This window comes from Hemicordylus capensis, chromosome 14 (assembly GCF_027244095.1).
Source record: "Hemicordylus capensis ecotype Gifberg chromosome 14, rHemCap1.1.pri, whole genome shotgun sequence".
In the NCBI taxonomy this organism is placed as follows: domain Eukaryota; kingdom Metazoa; phylum Chordata; class Lepidosauria; order Squamata; family Cordylidae; genus Hemicordylus; species Hemicordylus capensis.
The window spans coordinates 14,823,002-14,840,569 of NC_069670.1; the positions used below are offsets into that span (position 1 = coordinate 14,823,002).

Consider the following 17,568-nt stretch of genomic DNA (forward strand, 5'->3'; position numbering starts at 1 on the left):
TAGCAAGGGAGATTATAAATATGACAAATATTTATATACCGCTTTTCAAACACAAGTTGCAAAGCAGTTTACACACACGCACACACACATGTTTATAAATAAATAAATAGGCTTCCTGTCCCCAAAGGGCTCTAAGTCTAAAAAAGAAACAAAAGACATACACCAGCAACAGCCACTGGAGGGATGTTGTGCTGGGGATGGGTAGGGCCAGTTGCTCTCTCCCTGCTAAATAAAGAAAGCCACCACTTTAAAAAGGTGCCTCTTTGGTCAGGTAGCAGGGGACAATTCATGTTTGCTCCCATCAGACCCCTTAGGAAGCTGCTTGGCAGCAGTTCAGGCCAGGAACAGAGCAGTGAAAGGATTCCTCATTACCTTGTGGAACTCACTGACACAAGATGTGGTGAGAGCTGCCAGTAAAGGCTTTAAAAAGGGATCTGACAAATTGCTGGAGGAGGAGAGGTCTACCTGGGGCATTTAGCCACGATAAATACAGTGGGTATAGGAAAGAATCACCCCCTTTGATAGACCTTAAATTCTGGTTCCCTTACATCCTGAAATGAAAACACAAAGAAAATTCCCTTCACCAGCTGTACTTATCCAATGCAACCTATAACATCCAACTGAAAAACATCACAATTACAGTCCAGAAAAAGTGTCAGAAATAAAAAACAAGAATTACTGACATTGAAAAAGGATCACACACCCCCCAATGTCAATATTTTGTTGAACCACCTTTTGCTTTAATAACAGCCTTGAGTCTGTTGGGATACTTCTCTATCAACCTTGCACATCTAGATGGAGCAATATTTGCCCGCTCCTCCATACAGAACTGTTCAAGTCTGTCAGTCTGTGAAGACAATCCTGAGCTAGATAGACCAATGGTCTGACTCAGTATATGGCAGCTTCCTGTGTTTCTATGTCAGTTGGCTAGGAATGATTGTTGTTTTCAAGGAATCCTAGAAGAGGGCAGATGGAATCCTCGAATCCTCACGAACTGTCCATTTTCCTGATTTTCCTGCTTCTCTTACAAAACAAAACGTTAGCCCTTTCCCCTGTGAAAAATGTGCAGAGACAATATTCTTCTCCGGCTGCTCTGTAGGATCTACCCAGTGGCTTCTGCCTTCCAGCACTTTGGCCCAAGAGTGTGAAGAAACTGAGTATGCCCGGTAAGTGCTTGGGCGCCTGGCATTCATGTTTGAGACAATCTGGCCTGCCTTGCAGGGTCAGCGTATGGGCATAGTGTAGGTGCAGTAATCGGGATGTTGCCTGCTCTTGTGAGCACTGAGTCATCTCTTGCGCCCTGAATTTCTGTCTCTGCAGAAGTCAGCAGGTGAAACTTGTCAACACAGAGATCCGCTCCGGCAGATCAAGCTGCAGCCAAAGCACAAAAGCAGGGGACATTTTAAAAAGTTGGCCACCTTAGTTCCAGAGTCCCGACCTCCCCTATCGACTTCCTCAAAAGTCCTGCCAGCTCACTGGCTTTATTATCAGTCAGGACAGGTGAAGGACAGTGTCCGCGTTTAATCTTATCACTGGACATTAACCTCCAACATGTCAGGTTGGCGAAGGAAGAAAGGGGCAACTGTGTCAGCAGAAAATCCAAGGAGGAAAGAAAGCCGTATAAGACTCTCCAGATCTGGCCAGTGAGGGAAAACATGTGAGGCAAACAACCTCTGTCCTCCCCCTTTAAAAAAAAATAAAAATCAACTATTTTGGCTTTTTCCCCCAGCACCTGCAAGAAAACCTTAGTTTTGTCTGGAGCTGCCAAGCGAGACTCTTTGCAGAAACAGGATGAGGAATTTGCTACGTTCAAAGCTCAGTTAGGGTGTAGAAATGGCAATTTATTTATTTTTGTGTTAAGGGATGTGTAGCCTATCTTTCAGCCCTCAAAAGGGTCTGACGGGCAGCTTAAAAATCAAACAAAGAAACCTCAACATCTCTATAATACAGTCTGAAATGTGTTTAAACTATTTCAGATAAAGCCTCAAACAAGTCAATAATTCAAACAGTTCAATAATGATTAAAAAAAACCCCAGAAAAACAAACCAAAACACTCCCTGAGAAATGGCAAGGAACTAAATCCTGTAGGGGGCAAATCAAATTCCAACGCTCAGTAAGATGAAAAACATCTTAAATAGAGGTTGAAAGCTCAACAATGAGGAAAGAATAGTGTCAGAAACAATCCACTGATGGTGAACATAGGAAGCTGCTGTCTACAGAGTCAGACCCTTGGTCTATCTAGCTCAGTATTGTCTGCTCTGACTGGCAGCATCCATTCAGGGTTTCTGCTGGGCCTTTTCCAGCCTTACCGGGACACGCCAGGGATGAAACTTGGGACCACCTTCTGCATGCCAAGCAAGTGCTCTGCCAGTGAACTTCCCCGCAATACTTTCAGTTCACGAATACTTGGGAGTGGCATTAATATTGGTTATGCATTTGAGAGGTAAAGCTGCGGTCATGCAACAGCGTAACCTCAGTGCCGCCCGTGCCTGTTTGCAGGATCCAAACACTCTTATCAACATGCACCAGGGGATCTTTCATTTTTGGAGTGTTTGTGGGGTGAGTGGGAGGAAAATCTCCTTTTGTCTCTATCCCGGAGTTCAGAAATTCTAGGAAACTGCCACCTGCAAGCCACTGGGTCAGCAGCCTTTAGAGCATAGTGGACATTCAGCCCATCTCCTCCGTCATCACAACTGCCCATCATGTGCCCCGGTGTTTGGAGAGTCACTAGGTGTTCCAGGTCCAAAGGGTCAGTTCGAGAAATGGACGCCCCCGCGGCCGCTAGACAAAACAGAGCACCCTGTTCTTCCCCTCACTCCTGCCTCCTGCCTGAAATAAAAGGGAAAAAACACACGGCGGTGAAAACTGGACTGCATGGATTCCAGGAAAAGGGGCCTTTTGGGGTCTAGGCTGCCACAAAGAGTCAAAACACGTGAGAGCAGACAGGCTTTCTGCGGTCATAGGCCATCTTTTGCCTAGAGATTTATATATCGGGTGGTATAAAAATATGACAAACAAATAAATGGGGGGGGGGCCTTCTTAGGGGCGGGGAGAGCTGGTCCTGCAGTGCAGGAGCAAGCATGAATCGTTTTCTTTGCTAAGCAGGGCCCACCTTGGTTTCAGTCTGGAGGGGTGACTATATGTAAGCACCGTTCCCTCTAAGGTGTGCGCCCGTGCAGGCACTCACAAGTTTTTGGATGTCCGCTCAACTGATTTTAGATCCCACTGCCGGATCTAAAGTCGATCCCGCTGCCGAATCTAGTCGATTTCTCTCCCACAACTCGCGGAGTTGCTGTATTGATTTGTTTGTTTGTTTGTTTTATTTAACACATTGCTATCCCGCCAGCTGCCGATAATTGGGACAACTTCTTTTCAGCGTCGTGTTTGGGGTAAAATACCGCCTAGCGATGTAGATATCAGGCAGTATATCAATATAAATAGCCAGACAGCCAGATAAATAAATACATTTCAATTACAAAGGGTCCCCTCCGCCCTCTGCTGTCTACAAAGTATCTTTCTTGACCACCATGTAAACAACGTGTGCATTTCATTCGAAAACAAACGCCACTGCCTTGGCTCAAGTTTAAACACAGTTACAAGTTAACGCAAGCAAACCAACGAGCACATTTCCGTCCACCCCCAGCAGAAACGGAACTGCATTTCCCTTTTGCCCGAAAAGTGGCTCCCTTTGCCACCAAAATAAAGACAGCAAGTTTGTTCCCGGCTTGCGTGGGGTGGATTCGCTTGGGCCCAGGCCGTGGACAGCCCCAGGCGGCAGAGGCTGGGTCCAGCTGCACCCTGAGGCCCCCCTGAGCATCTTTACGCCAAAAGAAGTCCCATTCGTCTCAGTGGAGTTTACTCCCATGCCAGTGCAGACTGCAGCCGCCCTCTGGTGGCCGAGATGACCCCTACAGGCCAAAGGAACACCTTGCAGCCAGAGCATCCTTGCCCTAGACACGGCCAGGCGGGTGCGGGATGTGGGGAGAGAGGAGAAGAGAAGCGGCAGGCAGCATTTTTCTGACCCAGGCCCAGAGCAGCTCCAGCCCGGCCCTCTCTCTGGAAGGAGGCTGCAAGGCTGTCCTCCAATTGCAACCCGGGTTTCTGCTCCCTCCTCGGGGAGGAAGGGGAGGGAAGAGGGCTGTGCCCATTTCAAAGATGGTTGCTGCAGGAGCAGAAGGAGGGTGTCCCCTGGCAAGCCACTTCCTGGAGGAGGAGGAGGAGGAGGGTGGGTGTGGGGTGAGGGGTCAGGGTGGGGGCAAGATGGCGGCCCCCATCAAGATCACAGAGGGAGGCTTTGCTAGAGTCCAGCCTTCTGGCTGGTGCCCCTCGTCCCCCGGCGGCCGCTTTGGCTGACGTGCCCAGCTGTGGCACCCTCTCCTGCATGAAACCCCCTGTGTAGCGCTTTAATTTGCTCCCCCCCCACCCCCGGGCATCCTTGGCAGCCATCCCAGTCCTGCAGCTGAGAACTCCCTGCCTCCTGCTCTGCCCAGAGAGGGCTTGTTTCTGCCAGTGGCGGCGGTGAGTGGCTTCTTCTGCCAGCCAAGTTAGGGGGCACGCCCAAAGAAGGGCTGTGGCTGGCCAGGTGGCTGTGGCCGGCGTGGGCCCCAGGGGGGGTCTGTTTGCCCTGCCGGCCATGCTCCAGGGCTTCAGCTAGAAGCTCCCCCTCCCCATTTAACTGAGGGAGAGGGGCAGGGGTTGGGCAGCCAGGAGGAATTGGCCCCCGATGGGCCGGAAGCTGGAGTGTGCTGCGTAGATTCAGGGGCCATGGGGAATATGTCCTCCGCCCTGCCTGCCCTGCGGAGAAGGCCCCGCCGAGAGGAACCGCGCACCAACCCAGGCAGCTTTGATGAGCTCCACAGGAAATGCAAAGGTAAAGCGGATCTGTTTGCTTCTGGGGGCGAAAGAATAGATGATACTGGCTTCCTGGCCAAGGACTAGCTCCAAAATGCGTTTTCTCTGGGCGTCCCAACTTCCAAGGCCCAGCTTCCTAGTTCTGGTATTCTGCTGCTGCCTGTAAACGAAACAAGAGCCTCTCCTTCGCGGATTTATCTCTACCTCTAATTCCCTCCTTCCCTCCCTCTGTTGCCTTGTGCCAGTTTAGGATTGTGAGCTCCTTGGGGCAAGGACCTTGCTTTTTAAATCTTCGCAACTTCCATGCACATCGGTGGCGTTGTATAAACCATCCTGGCAATTTGTCTCTTGGTCAGCAAAGGTGGGGCAGATTGTTAGGAACTTAGGAAGCTGCCATAGACTGAGTCAGACCCTTGGTCCATCTAGCTCAATATTGTCTACACAGACTGGCAGCAGCTTCTCCAAGGTTGCAGGCTGGAGTCTCTCTCAGCCCTATCTTGGAGATGCTGCCAGGGAGGGAACTTGGAACCTTCTGCTCTTCCCAGAGCGGCTCCATCCCCTATGGGGAAATCTCTTACAGTGCCTACACATCAAGTCTCCCATTCATATGCAACCAGGGCAGACCCTGCTTAGCTAAGGGGACCAGTCATGCTTGCTACTGCCAGACCAGCTCTCCTTCTTGTTTTGCTCCTCTGCCTTCAACAGCATTGTGACAGAATGGACTCCAGAGATGTGTTGTTCTGGTTGAACTCTCATTCAAATTGTCATCTTTTTTCAGACAGAGGGGCTTTGCCTTTGAAAAGCAGCATGGCGGGCAGGAATGCACCACCAGACACCGTTCCTTCACTGCTGCATCACCGCACTGGGTGGAAGCTTTTCCTGTTGAATTGCTGCTTTTTGGGCAGCTGTTCAAGGGTCAAGAATGCTGCCTCCCGCAAAGAAGCCGTGTATTCTGTGCCAGTACAGACTGTTTGCTCTTCCATGAGACACCCCTCAGGGGGGGAGCCTTCATTATTTATTTTATTTATCTATCAAATTTGTACACTGCCCCAAACCTTCATTTCTGGGCGCTTAACAATAACACACGGCAAGTTAAAACATTTATACATTTGCTTTAAACAAGCAAATACTCTAGTCCTCTGAGTTCCTGAGGAGTCACTTAGGAGTTGTCTTTTGCTCCCTTCAAACCCCTGTTTCCTTTTTTAAAAAAGGACATTGAACTTGCATAATAACAACAACCTGATTGTAGATTGTCGATTTTCTTGCAGGACGTTCATGCAGCAGCAGCAGCAACAACATTGTTAGCCACCCCTAAGAGATCAATCTTATTTATTTATTATTTCTCTGTGTAAACTGCCCTGAGCCATTTTTGGAAGGGCAGTATAGAAATTGAATGAATGAATGAATGAATGACAAGTTGTTCTCTGGGCAGTTCACAGTGAAGCAACGCTTGACTAAAACATGCAATTAAAAACACATACATGGAAGATTCTGTTCCAAATCAGATCAGAAGCCTGCTATTCTTGCTTTGTACAAATGCACACACTTAAGTGTTGCTTCTAACCCTTTCTCTCTCTGCTCCCCTTCTAGAAGTTTTCCCCCAGCAGATGGAAGGAGTCAAGCTTGTCATCAACAAACCCCTTAGCACCCATCTTCAGGTTGGTACTAATAGTTCTGGTGCATCATCCCGTTAGGTCCAGTGGAGGAATGGGGTTTCCCGGTCCTCCTTTCCCATGGCTCATACCCCATAAGCTTCGGTGCGACTTGATCATTGATTAGGAACGTGGGGCATGGATGACCATCTGGGCTGCCTCAAGCTCCTGGAATGCGCCTTGGGCCCTCCTGTCGGAAACTGGAAGCTAATTTACTCTTGTCCAGCCAAGAGGCACCTCTGGGGAAGAATTGTGCTCATTATCCAGGGCGCTGATGTTTGCTGGTGTTTTTAAAATAGATAGATTTGAAACATGTTATGCTCCATAGACTATCCCACGGCTATCTGCACCCTGGCTGCCCTCCCTTGGACGAGGCAGTGCATTCAACGCAGGGCTGTACTTGAAGAGCCCTTGGGGATTCCAGCTGGAAGTTTTTCACACGGGGCTTTTAAAGCCCTTTAACTCACATCTCCTCCGGAATGGAGGGGGTGCGTTCACATATCGGCCAGACTGACCCCGAAGTCCCTGCGAGTTATCGGGAAGCAGTTCACACACAATCCGGGTTTTTCATTGCATTTTGGAGTGGAGCCCGATTTATATCTGGGGTTAAAAAAAAATCCACTATTTGTGTTGTTTTGTGGAGACGACTTCAAGCTTGCAGTAAAGCCTCCCTGTAAATTCCCGGTGAAGCCTGCTGTGTGTAAAAGTCCTTGGAGTGTGCAGTGCGGTCCCAGTAGATGATTTATTCGGAAAGCTCAGATCCTGCTTGGGCAGCAGCTGGGTTATTTATTTATTTGAAAAGCTCACATCCGGTGGTTCCGTTCTTAGGGCAACGCCATCGAAATTAAACAACCCAGTGGGATGAAGAACAAACAACTGATAACAAACTAGAATTCCATGTGGAATTCCATCCCCTTGCTGTGCTGGGGAGACAGAGGGGGGCAAAACTCTGGCTTTTTCAGCAGGTTTCTACCCGTATTGACCCATATACAAGATGACTCTGAATTTAAGATGAGCCCCTTTAAAATAGAGGTTATTGATTTATTTTAAAGTTTCTTGTACATTGCCTCCTCCAAAGACTCTAGCTGGTAAAGAATAACAATAGCAAACACTTAAAATAAATAAATAAGAGATCAAAGGGCAAAAGCCTGGCGGGAAAGGTAGGTCTTGAGAAGGGCCTTGAAAGCCACTAAGGAAGGGGCTGAATGGATCTGGGGGTGAAGGGTGTTCCAAAAAAGAGGGCTGGCCACAGAGAAGGCCCTCCTCTGGGCCCAGGCACCATGCACTATGCACTACACCAGGGCCCAGGGCACTAAGGAGGGCCAGGAAGACTATATAGGTGTTCCTATATAGGTTATGGGTCACCTTAAGTGGCGCAGCGGGGAAATGCTTGACTAACAAGCAGAAGGTTGCCGGTTCGAATCCCCGCTGATACTATATCGGGCAGCAATGATACAGGAAGATGCTGAGAGGCATCATCTCAGACTGTGTGGGAGGAAGCAATGGTCAACCCCTCCTGTCTTCTACCAAAGACAACCACAGGGCTCTGTGGGCACCAGAAATCAACACCGACTCAACGGCACACTTCTACCTATATAGGTTATACCTATATTTACCTAAAAGGAAGAGGACTCTGAATTTAAGTGGACGACCTCATTTTTAACATCAAAGAACCTGGGGGGAAAAACCTAGTCTTGGATTCAGGTAAATACAGTAAGGCCACGTAATGGTTCTACTACTGCAAAGTTCTGACAATGGAGGATTCAAGGTTGGCAACCCCTGACCTACAACAACTGGCAGCAGCTTCTCCAAAGTTTCAGGCTCTTTCCCAGCCCTTCCTGGTGATGCTGCCAGGGATTGAACCTGAGACCTTCTGCATGCCAAGCAGGGACTCTTCCACTGAGCTATAGCCACGTTACCTTGACTTTTCTTAGCAAGGAGGGGTGTTGACTTCCGATCTTGTGCCCTGACCGCCTACAGCTGATGCTTCTTGTCTCCTCCCAGGTGACCCACACGATTCACATGAGCACAGTGGGCCCGTCCAACTACCACCTCAGTGGCACGTATGTGGGGGACCAGCAGCTGAGCCCCACAGAGGTGAGTAAGGCTTGTTTTCATTGGGATAGGGGGAAAGTCAACAGGCTTAGCCCTGCAGGCAGGAAATGGCTAGCCCGGAGTCTTGGCTTGAAATAGATTTCGGGGGAAAGGTCCCTGGAGATTTGAACAACACTTTAGCAGACAGTAACGGCAACTGCTCAACTTTGCAAAACCATGTCTGGAACATTCTAATCATGCAGAGTAAATTGGTCTGTTACTGTAACTTCCTTGTTTTAGTATACATGTGTCCAACTAACTGACTGAAAATGCTTAAGCAACTTGAATCTAATCATGTAACTTCCTTTTTTAGGAACATAGGAAGCTGCCATATACTGAGTCATACCATAGGTCCATCTAGCTCAGTATTGTCTACACAGACTGGCAGCGGCTTCTCCAAGGTTGCAGGCAGAGGTCTCACTCAGCCCTATCTTGGAGATGCTGCCAGGGAGGGAACCCTGATAAGACAGTGTGATGTACTTTGCAAGTGGTCTTTCAGGCCTGATCAGTTTTGTATAACCTGCACAGGGTCTCTCTGATTCATTTTCAGCTGAAACTATCTTTGTATCAATAAAGCAATTGCTTGGATGATCAAAACCACAGGGTGGAGAGGAAATGGGGGAGGTTGTGCCCATACAAAAATTGCCTTGTAATTGGAGAGTGGGTCAGTTTCCTCCAAACATCAATGGCTAGTCTAGGGTTTTGTGCAGAAAAAGACCTTTCCCAGCTCTGCTGTCTGAGATTCAGCTGGGGAACCTCCTGCCTGAACTGTAACTGAGAATGCCAGGGACTGAACTTGGAATCCTCTCCCTGCCAAGGAGCAGCCACTGAATTAGGAATCCTCCCAAAGGGCGGGTTATTTTCAGTGTGTGAGTAGCCCAGGGGCTTGCTCTCTTTAGAAACAGAGTGTGTCAGTTTGGGTTCTTGCTGCTTGCGATGCAAATAAGGTGTGCGGGCTGGTGTGGGTGAGGGTTTTATTTTATTTATTTATCGTATTTCTATACCACCTGATAGAGAATTCTCAGTGTAGAAACATAATATAAAAACAATGTGAAACAGTTACAATTCATAAAACAGATAAAGATCTCAAGAAAGATTTCAAGATAAAGATTTCAATTTCAATTAAAAGCCTGGGAAAACAGGTACGTCTTTAGGGTCCTCCTAAAAGCAAACAGAGAAGGAGAGGCTCTTATTTCAGCAAGGAATGAATTCCAAAGCTCTGGGGCAGCCACAGAGAAGGCCTGGTCCTGGGTCGCCACTAAATTAGTCGATAGCAACCGTAACCAGACCTCGCCAGATGATCTTAATAGGCGGCAGGGTTCACGCCAGAGAAGGTGCTCTCTTAAGCCGAGGTTTATTGTGGATCCATGATTTCCCCTGGTTCCCACACAGGCCTTCCCAACGCTCATCGGGGATATTGACAATGCCGGGAGCCTCAATGCTCAAGTGCTCCACCTGCTGGCAGAACAGATACGAACCAAGGCTGTGTTCCAGGTAATGCTGCATGGGGGCGGGGGGGGGGGGAAGAGGCGGCCGGGGGTGGTGGTGGGAGAGATGGCAAGGTATGATCTTTAAGACAGCCGTCCTCAGGCTTTGGTCTTCAGATGCTGCTGGACTGGGGATGATTGGAGTTATAGTCGAAAAGCACCTGGGCACCCATGACTGAGAACAGCTGCCTCAAATATTTTGGTATGGCTGAAGACCAGGCATCTACCAATCCACTTGCCACCTTGCCAGTGGTGAGCGCCCCCAGCCCTCTGACGAGCAGAACACCCAACACCACACAGATCTCCCCAGAAGTCGTCTCCTCCTCCTCCTCCTCCTCCTCCTCTTCTATTATTTCTTGTTTACACAGTCAGGCAGGTGTTATTGACTGGTTAGTTTTATCCAGACATCGAGTCCTTCCCAAGGACCTGGGATGGCTGAATTTTATTGTCAGTGTTGTTGCTGTTATAGATATCGTCGCAGAATATAGGCTGTTCCCAGTAAAGTTGCTCTTTGTAATTGGCTGGTGGTGGTTTCTGTGGCCCCGATGGTGTTGAGGTGCTCTTCAAGGTCTTTTGGAACTGCACCCAGGGCGCCAATTACCACTGGGATTATTTTAGTTTTCTTCTTCTTCTTCTTCTTCTTCTTCTTCTTCTTCTTCTTCTTCTTCTTCTTCTTCTTCTTCTTCTTCTTCTTCTTCTATTAATAATATTTATATACCACTCTTCAATCAAAGTTCTCAAAGCAGTTTACAAAGAAAAATCAATCAATCAAATGGTCCCCTGTCCCCAAAGGGCTCACAATCTAAAGGAAACATAAGGCAGATCCCAGCAATAGCCACTGGAGGGATGCTGTGCTTTCCCATCTCCATAGGAACCTAGGAAGCTGCCGTATACGGAGTCAGACCATTGGTCCATCTAGCTCAGGATTGTCTACCCAGGCTGGCAGCGGCTTCTCCAAGGCTGCAGCCAGGAGTGTCTCTCTCAGCCCAGTCTTGGAGATGCTGCCAGGGAAGGAACTTGGAACCTTCTGCTCTTCCGAGAGCAGCTCCATCTCCTAAGGGGAATCTCTTCCAGTGCTCACACTTCTAGTCTCCCATTCCGTCTCCCAGTACAAATGGCAGAAGACCCATTTCTCGCCTAAGCCTAAGCCCTCTGCCTGCGTGCCAGACAAGGATCTGAGGGAGGAGAGGGATGGGTGGTGGCCATGAAGAATGGCTAATAGCCAAATCTACCTTTTTGGTCCCTGCTGAAGAACTGCTTCTGGAGCCAGAGGCCTCTTCACTCCCGCACCCTTTTTCTCTCTGTTCCAGACTCAGCAGTCCAAGTTCGTGACTTGGCAGTTTGACACGGAATACCGTGGAGACGACTACACCGCAACCTTGACACTGGGCAACCCCGACCTAATCAGTGAATCAAGTGAGTGCTGCCACGTTGGCCCTCATTCGCAACCGCCGTAGATGTGGCTGAATCATGTGCTTGCGCACGTCGGCTCCTATGTGCCCCAGCTGCCAGGGCTGTGGGGCTGCGTGTTTGGGGTGGGGAGTGGGCGCCCTGCCCAGTTGCATACATGAGCTTCAGAACCTGGCCATGTTTGCTTGTTTTATCATATTTGGACACCGCTCCAAACTGGCATCTCTGAGCAGTTAACGACAAGAATTAAAACCGTTTAAACCACAATTCTCGTTAAAAAGCTTGGGTGAATAAATGTGTCTTTAAAGACTTTTAGAAAGCTGTCCGAGACGGCGAGGCTCTTATTTCAGCAGGGAGCACATTCCAGAGTCTCGGGGCAGCAACGTAGAAGGCCCGTCCCTGCATAGCCGCCGACAGGCTGATGCCAACTGCAGACCAGCCTCTCCAGATGATCTCAAAGGGATACGAAGAAGACGTTCTCTTAAATCCTCCGGGCCTAAGCTAGTTAAGGCTTTATAGGTTATAACCAGCAACTCGCCTTTTGCCCGGAAACTTACTGGTAGCCAGTGTAGTTCTTTTAACATAGGAGTAATATGGTTTCTCTGAGATGGTCCGGGAATCAACCTGGTGGCTGCATTTTGCACCAATTCCCCATTCTGGACTATGTACAAAGGCAGCCCCACATAGAGCGCATTGCAGTAGTCAAGTCTGGAGGTTACCAGCAGATGTACGACTGTTTTGAGGCTGTTTATCTCAAGAAACAGAGGCTGCTGGCATATTGGCCGAAGTTGAGAGAAAGCACTCCTGGCCTCTGCCACACCAGAAAGCATATTTATTTATTTGGAGGAGAAGCAGCAGCAGCAGCAGAAGGAACAAGGCGGCCAGTAGCTCCTCCTACACCAGCTGTACGATTTGGGTCCCCTCCGTCTTTCTATGCCTGTTGATGGCGGAGCCTTCGGAATCCCGAGCTTTCATGTGGCAAGTGCAAGGAGGAGCCAGCCGCTTGGTCCACAGTGCAAGTGGTGGGGTCGGCATCATGACCGACCTGCAGCTCAAGGGTAGCGCACCTGCTCTGCATACGGAAGGTCTCGGGTTCAATCCCGGGCAGCCTCTCCAGGTAGGCCTGGGACAGACTCCTGCCTGACACCTTGGAGAGCTGCTGCCGGTCAGAGTAGACCATTCTGAGCTAGGTGGACCAAGGGCCTGACTCAGTAGGTAGCAGCTTCCTACATAAGCTTCCCATCTTCTGGCTTTCCAAATCTGGGTGCCTAATTTGCATATTATGTCAATTGGCTTGAACATAATTTTTGAGCAGAAGAGTGACTGCCCGATTTGCTCCATAACTCCGCTTCTACAAGGGCTGGAGCTTAGCTTTTTAAAAAAATTTTTTAAATGAAAGCTGGAATCCGGGCGAATCTGGGTGGGCTAAGCCATCTGGGTGAGATGCTTAAAATCCAGGTGAAACCCAGAATTTCGGGGGGCATGGCCACTCTGTTCCTACGTCCCTATGTAATGTAGTCCAACAAGCTTTAGAGGACCTTTCCCCTACAGGAAGACAGACTCCAAGCCTTCTTAGCTGGCTCTGCAACCACTGGAATTGATTCCGTTTCCTCTGGAATTGATTCCGTTTCCTCTGGAATTGATTCCGTTTCCTCTGTGCAGTTGGACTGGAGTTGAGAGTTCTGAACGCCGCGTGCCTCAGCATGGGCATGGGAAAGGGCAGGTCTAGAGACTGGATCCTGTGTTTCCCTCCCTACAGTCATTGTCGTCGCCCACTTCCTGCAAAGCGTGACGTCACAGTTGGTTCTGGGGGGCGAAATGGTGTACCACCGGCGGCCAGGGGAAGAGGGCGCCATTGTCACACTTGCTGGGAAGTACACAGGTGAGTCCCTTGCCCTCCGGAGCAGTGGGCCAGAGATGGTGGGCATGTCGTCGGAGAGAAGCACCCCTCTCCACGCTTGCCCTTCCCATGTTTTCTCCGCTGTCTCTGTGGCTCTCGCGTTCCCTGCCAGCTCAGGCCCGCACGATGCTGGCCCTCCAGCTGTTCCTGGACTACAACTCCCATCACCCCTGGCTATTTGCCGCTGTGGGTGGGGGTGATGGGAGTTGTAGTCCCATAGCTGGAAGGCCAGCGTCGTGCAGGACTGTGCTGGTTTTTGCTTTGGCACCGGGTAAGATCAGCAGGGATGTGAAGAGCGGGTCCTAATGTTTTGAAAAGACGTGTGGATCTCTTTTTCTGGGACTGGAGCACTTCGGAATGCTGGTGGGGTGGGAATGTCTGAATGCTTTGGACATAAGTGTGTGTCAGGACCTCAAACGTGCAATTAGTCCGTCCCCCTCGTTTTACTCCCTTGGGGTGGGGGATAAATCGTCCCCCAGTTTCTCCGTGCCTGATTCTCTCTCTCTCTCTCTCTCTGCATTACAGCTCTCAAATGGATAGCCACCCTTAACTTGGGCTATGGAGGGGCTCACGCCAGCTATTACCATCGGGCCAATGACCAGGTGAATGGAAAAGGACCCCTCTCTATCTGCATCGAGAGGTTTTTAGCTGACAAGGCTTCCAAAGAACTTTATATAAAACAACAACAACAGATATTTGTATTCCGCTTTTGAACAAAAGTGTTCAAAGCGGTTCACATATAGAAATAATGAATAAGATGGCTCCCTGTCCCCAAAGGGCTCACAGTCTAAAAAGAAACATAAGATAGACACCGGCAACAGTCCCTGGAGGGATGCTGTGCTGGGGGTGGATAGGGCCAGTTGCTCTCCCCCTGCTAAACAAAAGAGAATCGCCATGTTAAAAAGGCGCCTCCTTGCTTAGTTATCAGGGGTTGAAAAAGAAACATTAGCAAATGTATTAAAGCAATTAAAGGCAGAGGGGTCCTGAGGGATTCTGTGCTGGGGTTGGCTAGGGCCAGTTGCTCTACTCCTGCTAAAAGAGAATCACCACTTTAAAAGGTGTCTCTTTGCTTGGTGAGCAGGGGTCTAGCTCAGTAGAGGAGCATCTGCTTTGCAGGGGGAACGTCCCAGGTTCAGTCCCTGGCAGGGATTCAGGTAGGGCTGGGCAAGACTCCTGCCTGAAACCTTGGCCGGCTGCTGCCGGTCAGTGTAGACAACACTGAGCTAGATGGACCGAGGGTCTGACTCAGTATAAGGCGGCTCCCTGTGTTCCTGGGCTCCGTGACCTCTTGCCTTGACCTCTTTCTCCCAATTGCAGATCCAGGTTGGGGTGGAATTTGAGGCCAATACCCGGCTGCAGGACACCAGCTTTGCCTTCGGTTACCAGCTCACGCTGCCTCAGGCCAACATGGTTTTCAAGGGTGAGTGAGCCACGGCCAGAGCCGACCCAGCTCTTGGAAACCAGACAGGCTCTGCTTCTCAGAAGGGCCCTCCCTGTATTGTCTGTGGGCCTCCAGTAGGAGGAAATGAACGTGGTTGGGAAGTGCATGGAACCGGGCAGCGGGGGTGGTGGTGGTAGGGTAACTTTAAGGGTGGGGGAGGGTGCAATTACCCCATCCCTCTGCTTCCCCCACCATTTGTGCTCCGTTAGTAAAGGCTCCGTCGGGGCGGTAGCACACCTCCCTGCTACTCTTGCTTCCTCTTTGGCAGGAAGTGGCCGGAAGTGCTAGGTGCGCGTATGCACACCGGGTGCATGTGCGTGCACGCACATGTGCCCGGCATGCGCCCGCGCACCTGGCACTTCCGGCTAAGGAGGGAACGGGGCGGCAGGGAGGTGTGCTACTGCCCCGACGGAGCCTTTACTAACGGAGCACAAGTGTGGGGGGGAAGCGGAGGGAGGGCGGTAAGTGCATCCTCCCCTGCCCTTAAAGTTATCCCCTCCCCTGCCTTTGAGACTCCGAACCGCCCGGGGTTTGAACCGGTTCGGAGGCCCGTAAAAGGGCCTCCGAACAGGTTCATGCACATCCCTAGAGCATGGGACTTGTTGAGCCCTGTTTTGTTCCCCCTCTGGATTTGCTTCAGCAGTTTCTAGCCTCTCCCATGGGAGGTGGCCACATCAACAGTAGGGAGGACTGTAGCTCAGTGCTGGAGCATCTGCTTAGCATGGTGAAGGCCCCAGGTTTAATTCCTGGCATCTCCAGGTGAGGAGGGTTCCTGCCTGAAGCTCTGGAGAGCAGCGGCCTGTCAGAGTAGACAAGAATGAGCTAGAAAGTTTGACTAAGTAGATGTCGGCTTCCGATGCCTCCAGTTTCTTTTCCGTTGAAGAACCTCTAAAGGAACCCTGTTTAATAGGAGGGGAGCTCCAATATTTTGTGATCCCCTCTGCCTGTGGGGTTTGGGTATCCCTTGGAAGTGTGGCAACTCTCCTGAGTCCAGCCTTGATGGCTTCAGGAACCTTCCAGAAAAACAGGCCAGGCGGTTCGCTGAATGGGAGAATGGATGTGTGAACATGGTAACGTAGGAAGCTGCCATATACTGAGTCCGACCGTTGGGCTATCTAGCTCAGTCTTATATTCACAGACTGGCAGTGGCTTCTCCAAGGGTGTAGGCAGGAGTCTCTCTCAGCCCTATCTTGGAGATGCTGCCAGGGAGGGAACTTGGAACCTTCTGCTCTTCCCAGAGTGGCTCCATCCCCTGAGGGGAATATCTCACAGTGCTCACACATCAAGTCTCCCATTCATATGCAACCAGGGCAGACCCTGCTTAGCTAAGGGGACAAGTCATGCTTGCTACCACCAGACCAGCTTTGCTCCATGTGAGGCAAGAGATTCCCCTCAGGGGATGGAGCCACTCTGGGAAGAGCATCTAGGTTCCAAGTCCCCTCCCTGGCAGCATCTCCAAGATAGGGCTGAGAGAGACTCCAGCCTGCAACCTTGGAGAAGCTGCTGCCAGTCTGTGTAGACAATATTGAGCTAGATGGACCAAGGGTCTGCCTCAGTATATGGCAGCTCCCTGTGTTCCTAAGGGCGCTTTCCAGATTAACCCTTACCGCAGGGTCACGACGGATCTACAAAGTGTGTTCCGTATTTCCTGTGTTGTGACACCGCAGTCCCTGCACTGTCAGCAAGGTGGCGTTCACATTTCCGATGCCTTACTTCGGATTGCATCTTTGCGATTGAGCGCTACAACGTCCGTTGCAGAAAAATAGCTGTAGGCGTTTTGAGATTCTAGGGATCCTCCATTGTAGGAGTGTGAGATTCTGGGGATCGTTTTCAATACGATCCGGCCAAGCCGAAGCATTTTTCTGCTGTTCTAGGGTGTAATCTGGAAAGCCCCAAGACCACAGCTGCTTTGGGATGTGGGGCAGCCCCCTTTTCCTGAGCTGCCCTAACTGCCCGCCTCCCTTTCCTTCAGGCTTCCTGGACAGTAACTGGTGCGTGGGGGCTGTTCTGGAGAAGAAGCTGCCTCCTCTGCCCGTCACCCTGGCCTTGGGCGCCTTCCTCAACCACTGGAAGAATCGGTTCCACTGTGGCTTCAGCATCATTGTGGGCTGAATATCCGGGCAGCTCCTTTGGGCTGCGAGAGAGGCAGCCGCCTTTAATTTTGCCCGCCTCCAGAGGACGAGGGGCCCAGCTGCGTCTTGCGAGTGTGTCCGTGGGGGGTAAGGTGGGGCAGCCCCACACAGACTTTGGGCGAGGGGGTGGTGGGGTTCGGGGTCTGCCGCCCTCTCTTCCGGAGGGTCTTTGCACGGCGGGTCTGCCACGATGGGGCCTTCAGACCTTCTGTCTTCCGAGAGACGTTGAGGCTAGGGGTGGGGCTGTCTCCTCCCGAAACGCCGCCTCGGATCTCCGTGCGGGGCATCGACTCCGAGGCGGCGGCTGCGACTAGGACCCGTGGACAGACAGACGGATGCCCTTCCTGCTTTAATCCGTCGGCACCTGGAGGGTGCTGACTTCAGCGTTCCCGCACGGAGTCCATGCCCCCTCGTGTTGGTTTGGTACCGGGGTTCCGGAGCTGGCAGGGGCCATAAACTCCAAGCTGGCGTACCAGGGTGGACGTGTCCACGCCGTAGCGGTCCTGGGCCTGGCGAGTGGCACAGCGGCCAAGTTTGCTCCTTCTGTGTATGACGACTCGGAGTCCAATTAAAAGTGTCCTGGGGGCCTCCCCTACCTGCA

The 17,568-nt window shown here is 50.7% G+C and overlaps 1 protein-coding gene across 3 annotated transcripts in view; it reads left to right on the forward strand.

Moving 5' to 3' along the window:
• TOMM40L (translocase of outer mitochondrial membrane 40 like) overlaps nucleotides 1-17,568 on the forward strand; it is a 29,755-nt gene extending 12,187 nt beyond the window's left edge. Inside the window, exons 1-9 of one of the 3 annotated variants that reach the window (XM_053278134.1) lie at nucleotides 4,220-4,870; nucleotides 6,442-6,509; nucleotides 8,508-8,600; nucleotides 9,990-10,091; nucleotides 11,395-11,500; nucleotides 13,254-13,376; nucleotides 13,920-13,996; nucleotides 14,712-14,814; nucleotides 16,808-17,568. In XM_053278134.1, the coding sequence (XP_053134109.1) occupies nucleotides 4,765-4,870; nucleotides 6,442-6,509; nucleotides 8,508-8,600; nucleotides 9,990-10,091; nucleotides 11,395-11,500; nucleotides 13,254-13,376; nucleotides 13,920-13,996; nucleotides 14,712-14,814; nucleotides 16,808-16,947 (918 nt within the window). In that variant the 5' untranslated portion in view covers nucleotides 4,220-4,764 and the 3' untranslated portion in view covers nucleotides 16,948-17,568. Of the gene's footprint in view, nucleotides 1-4,219; nucleotides 4,871-6,441; nucleotides 6,510-8,507; nucleotides 8,601-9,989; nucleotides 10,092-11,394; nucleotides 11,501-13,253; nucleotides 13,377-13,919; nucleotides 13,997-14,711; nucleotides 14,815-16,807 lie in introns of those variants that run through there. The other 2 variants (XM_053278136.1, XM_053278135.1) reach the window with 2 other exon arrangements.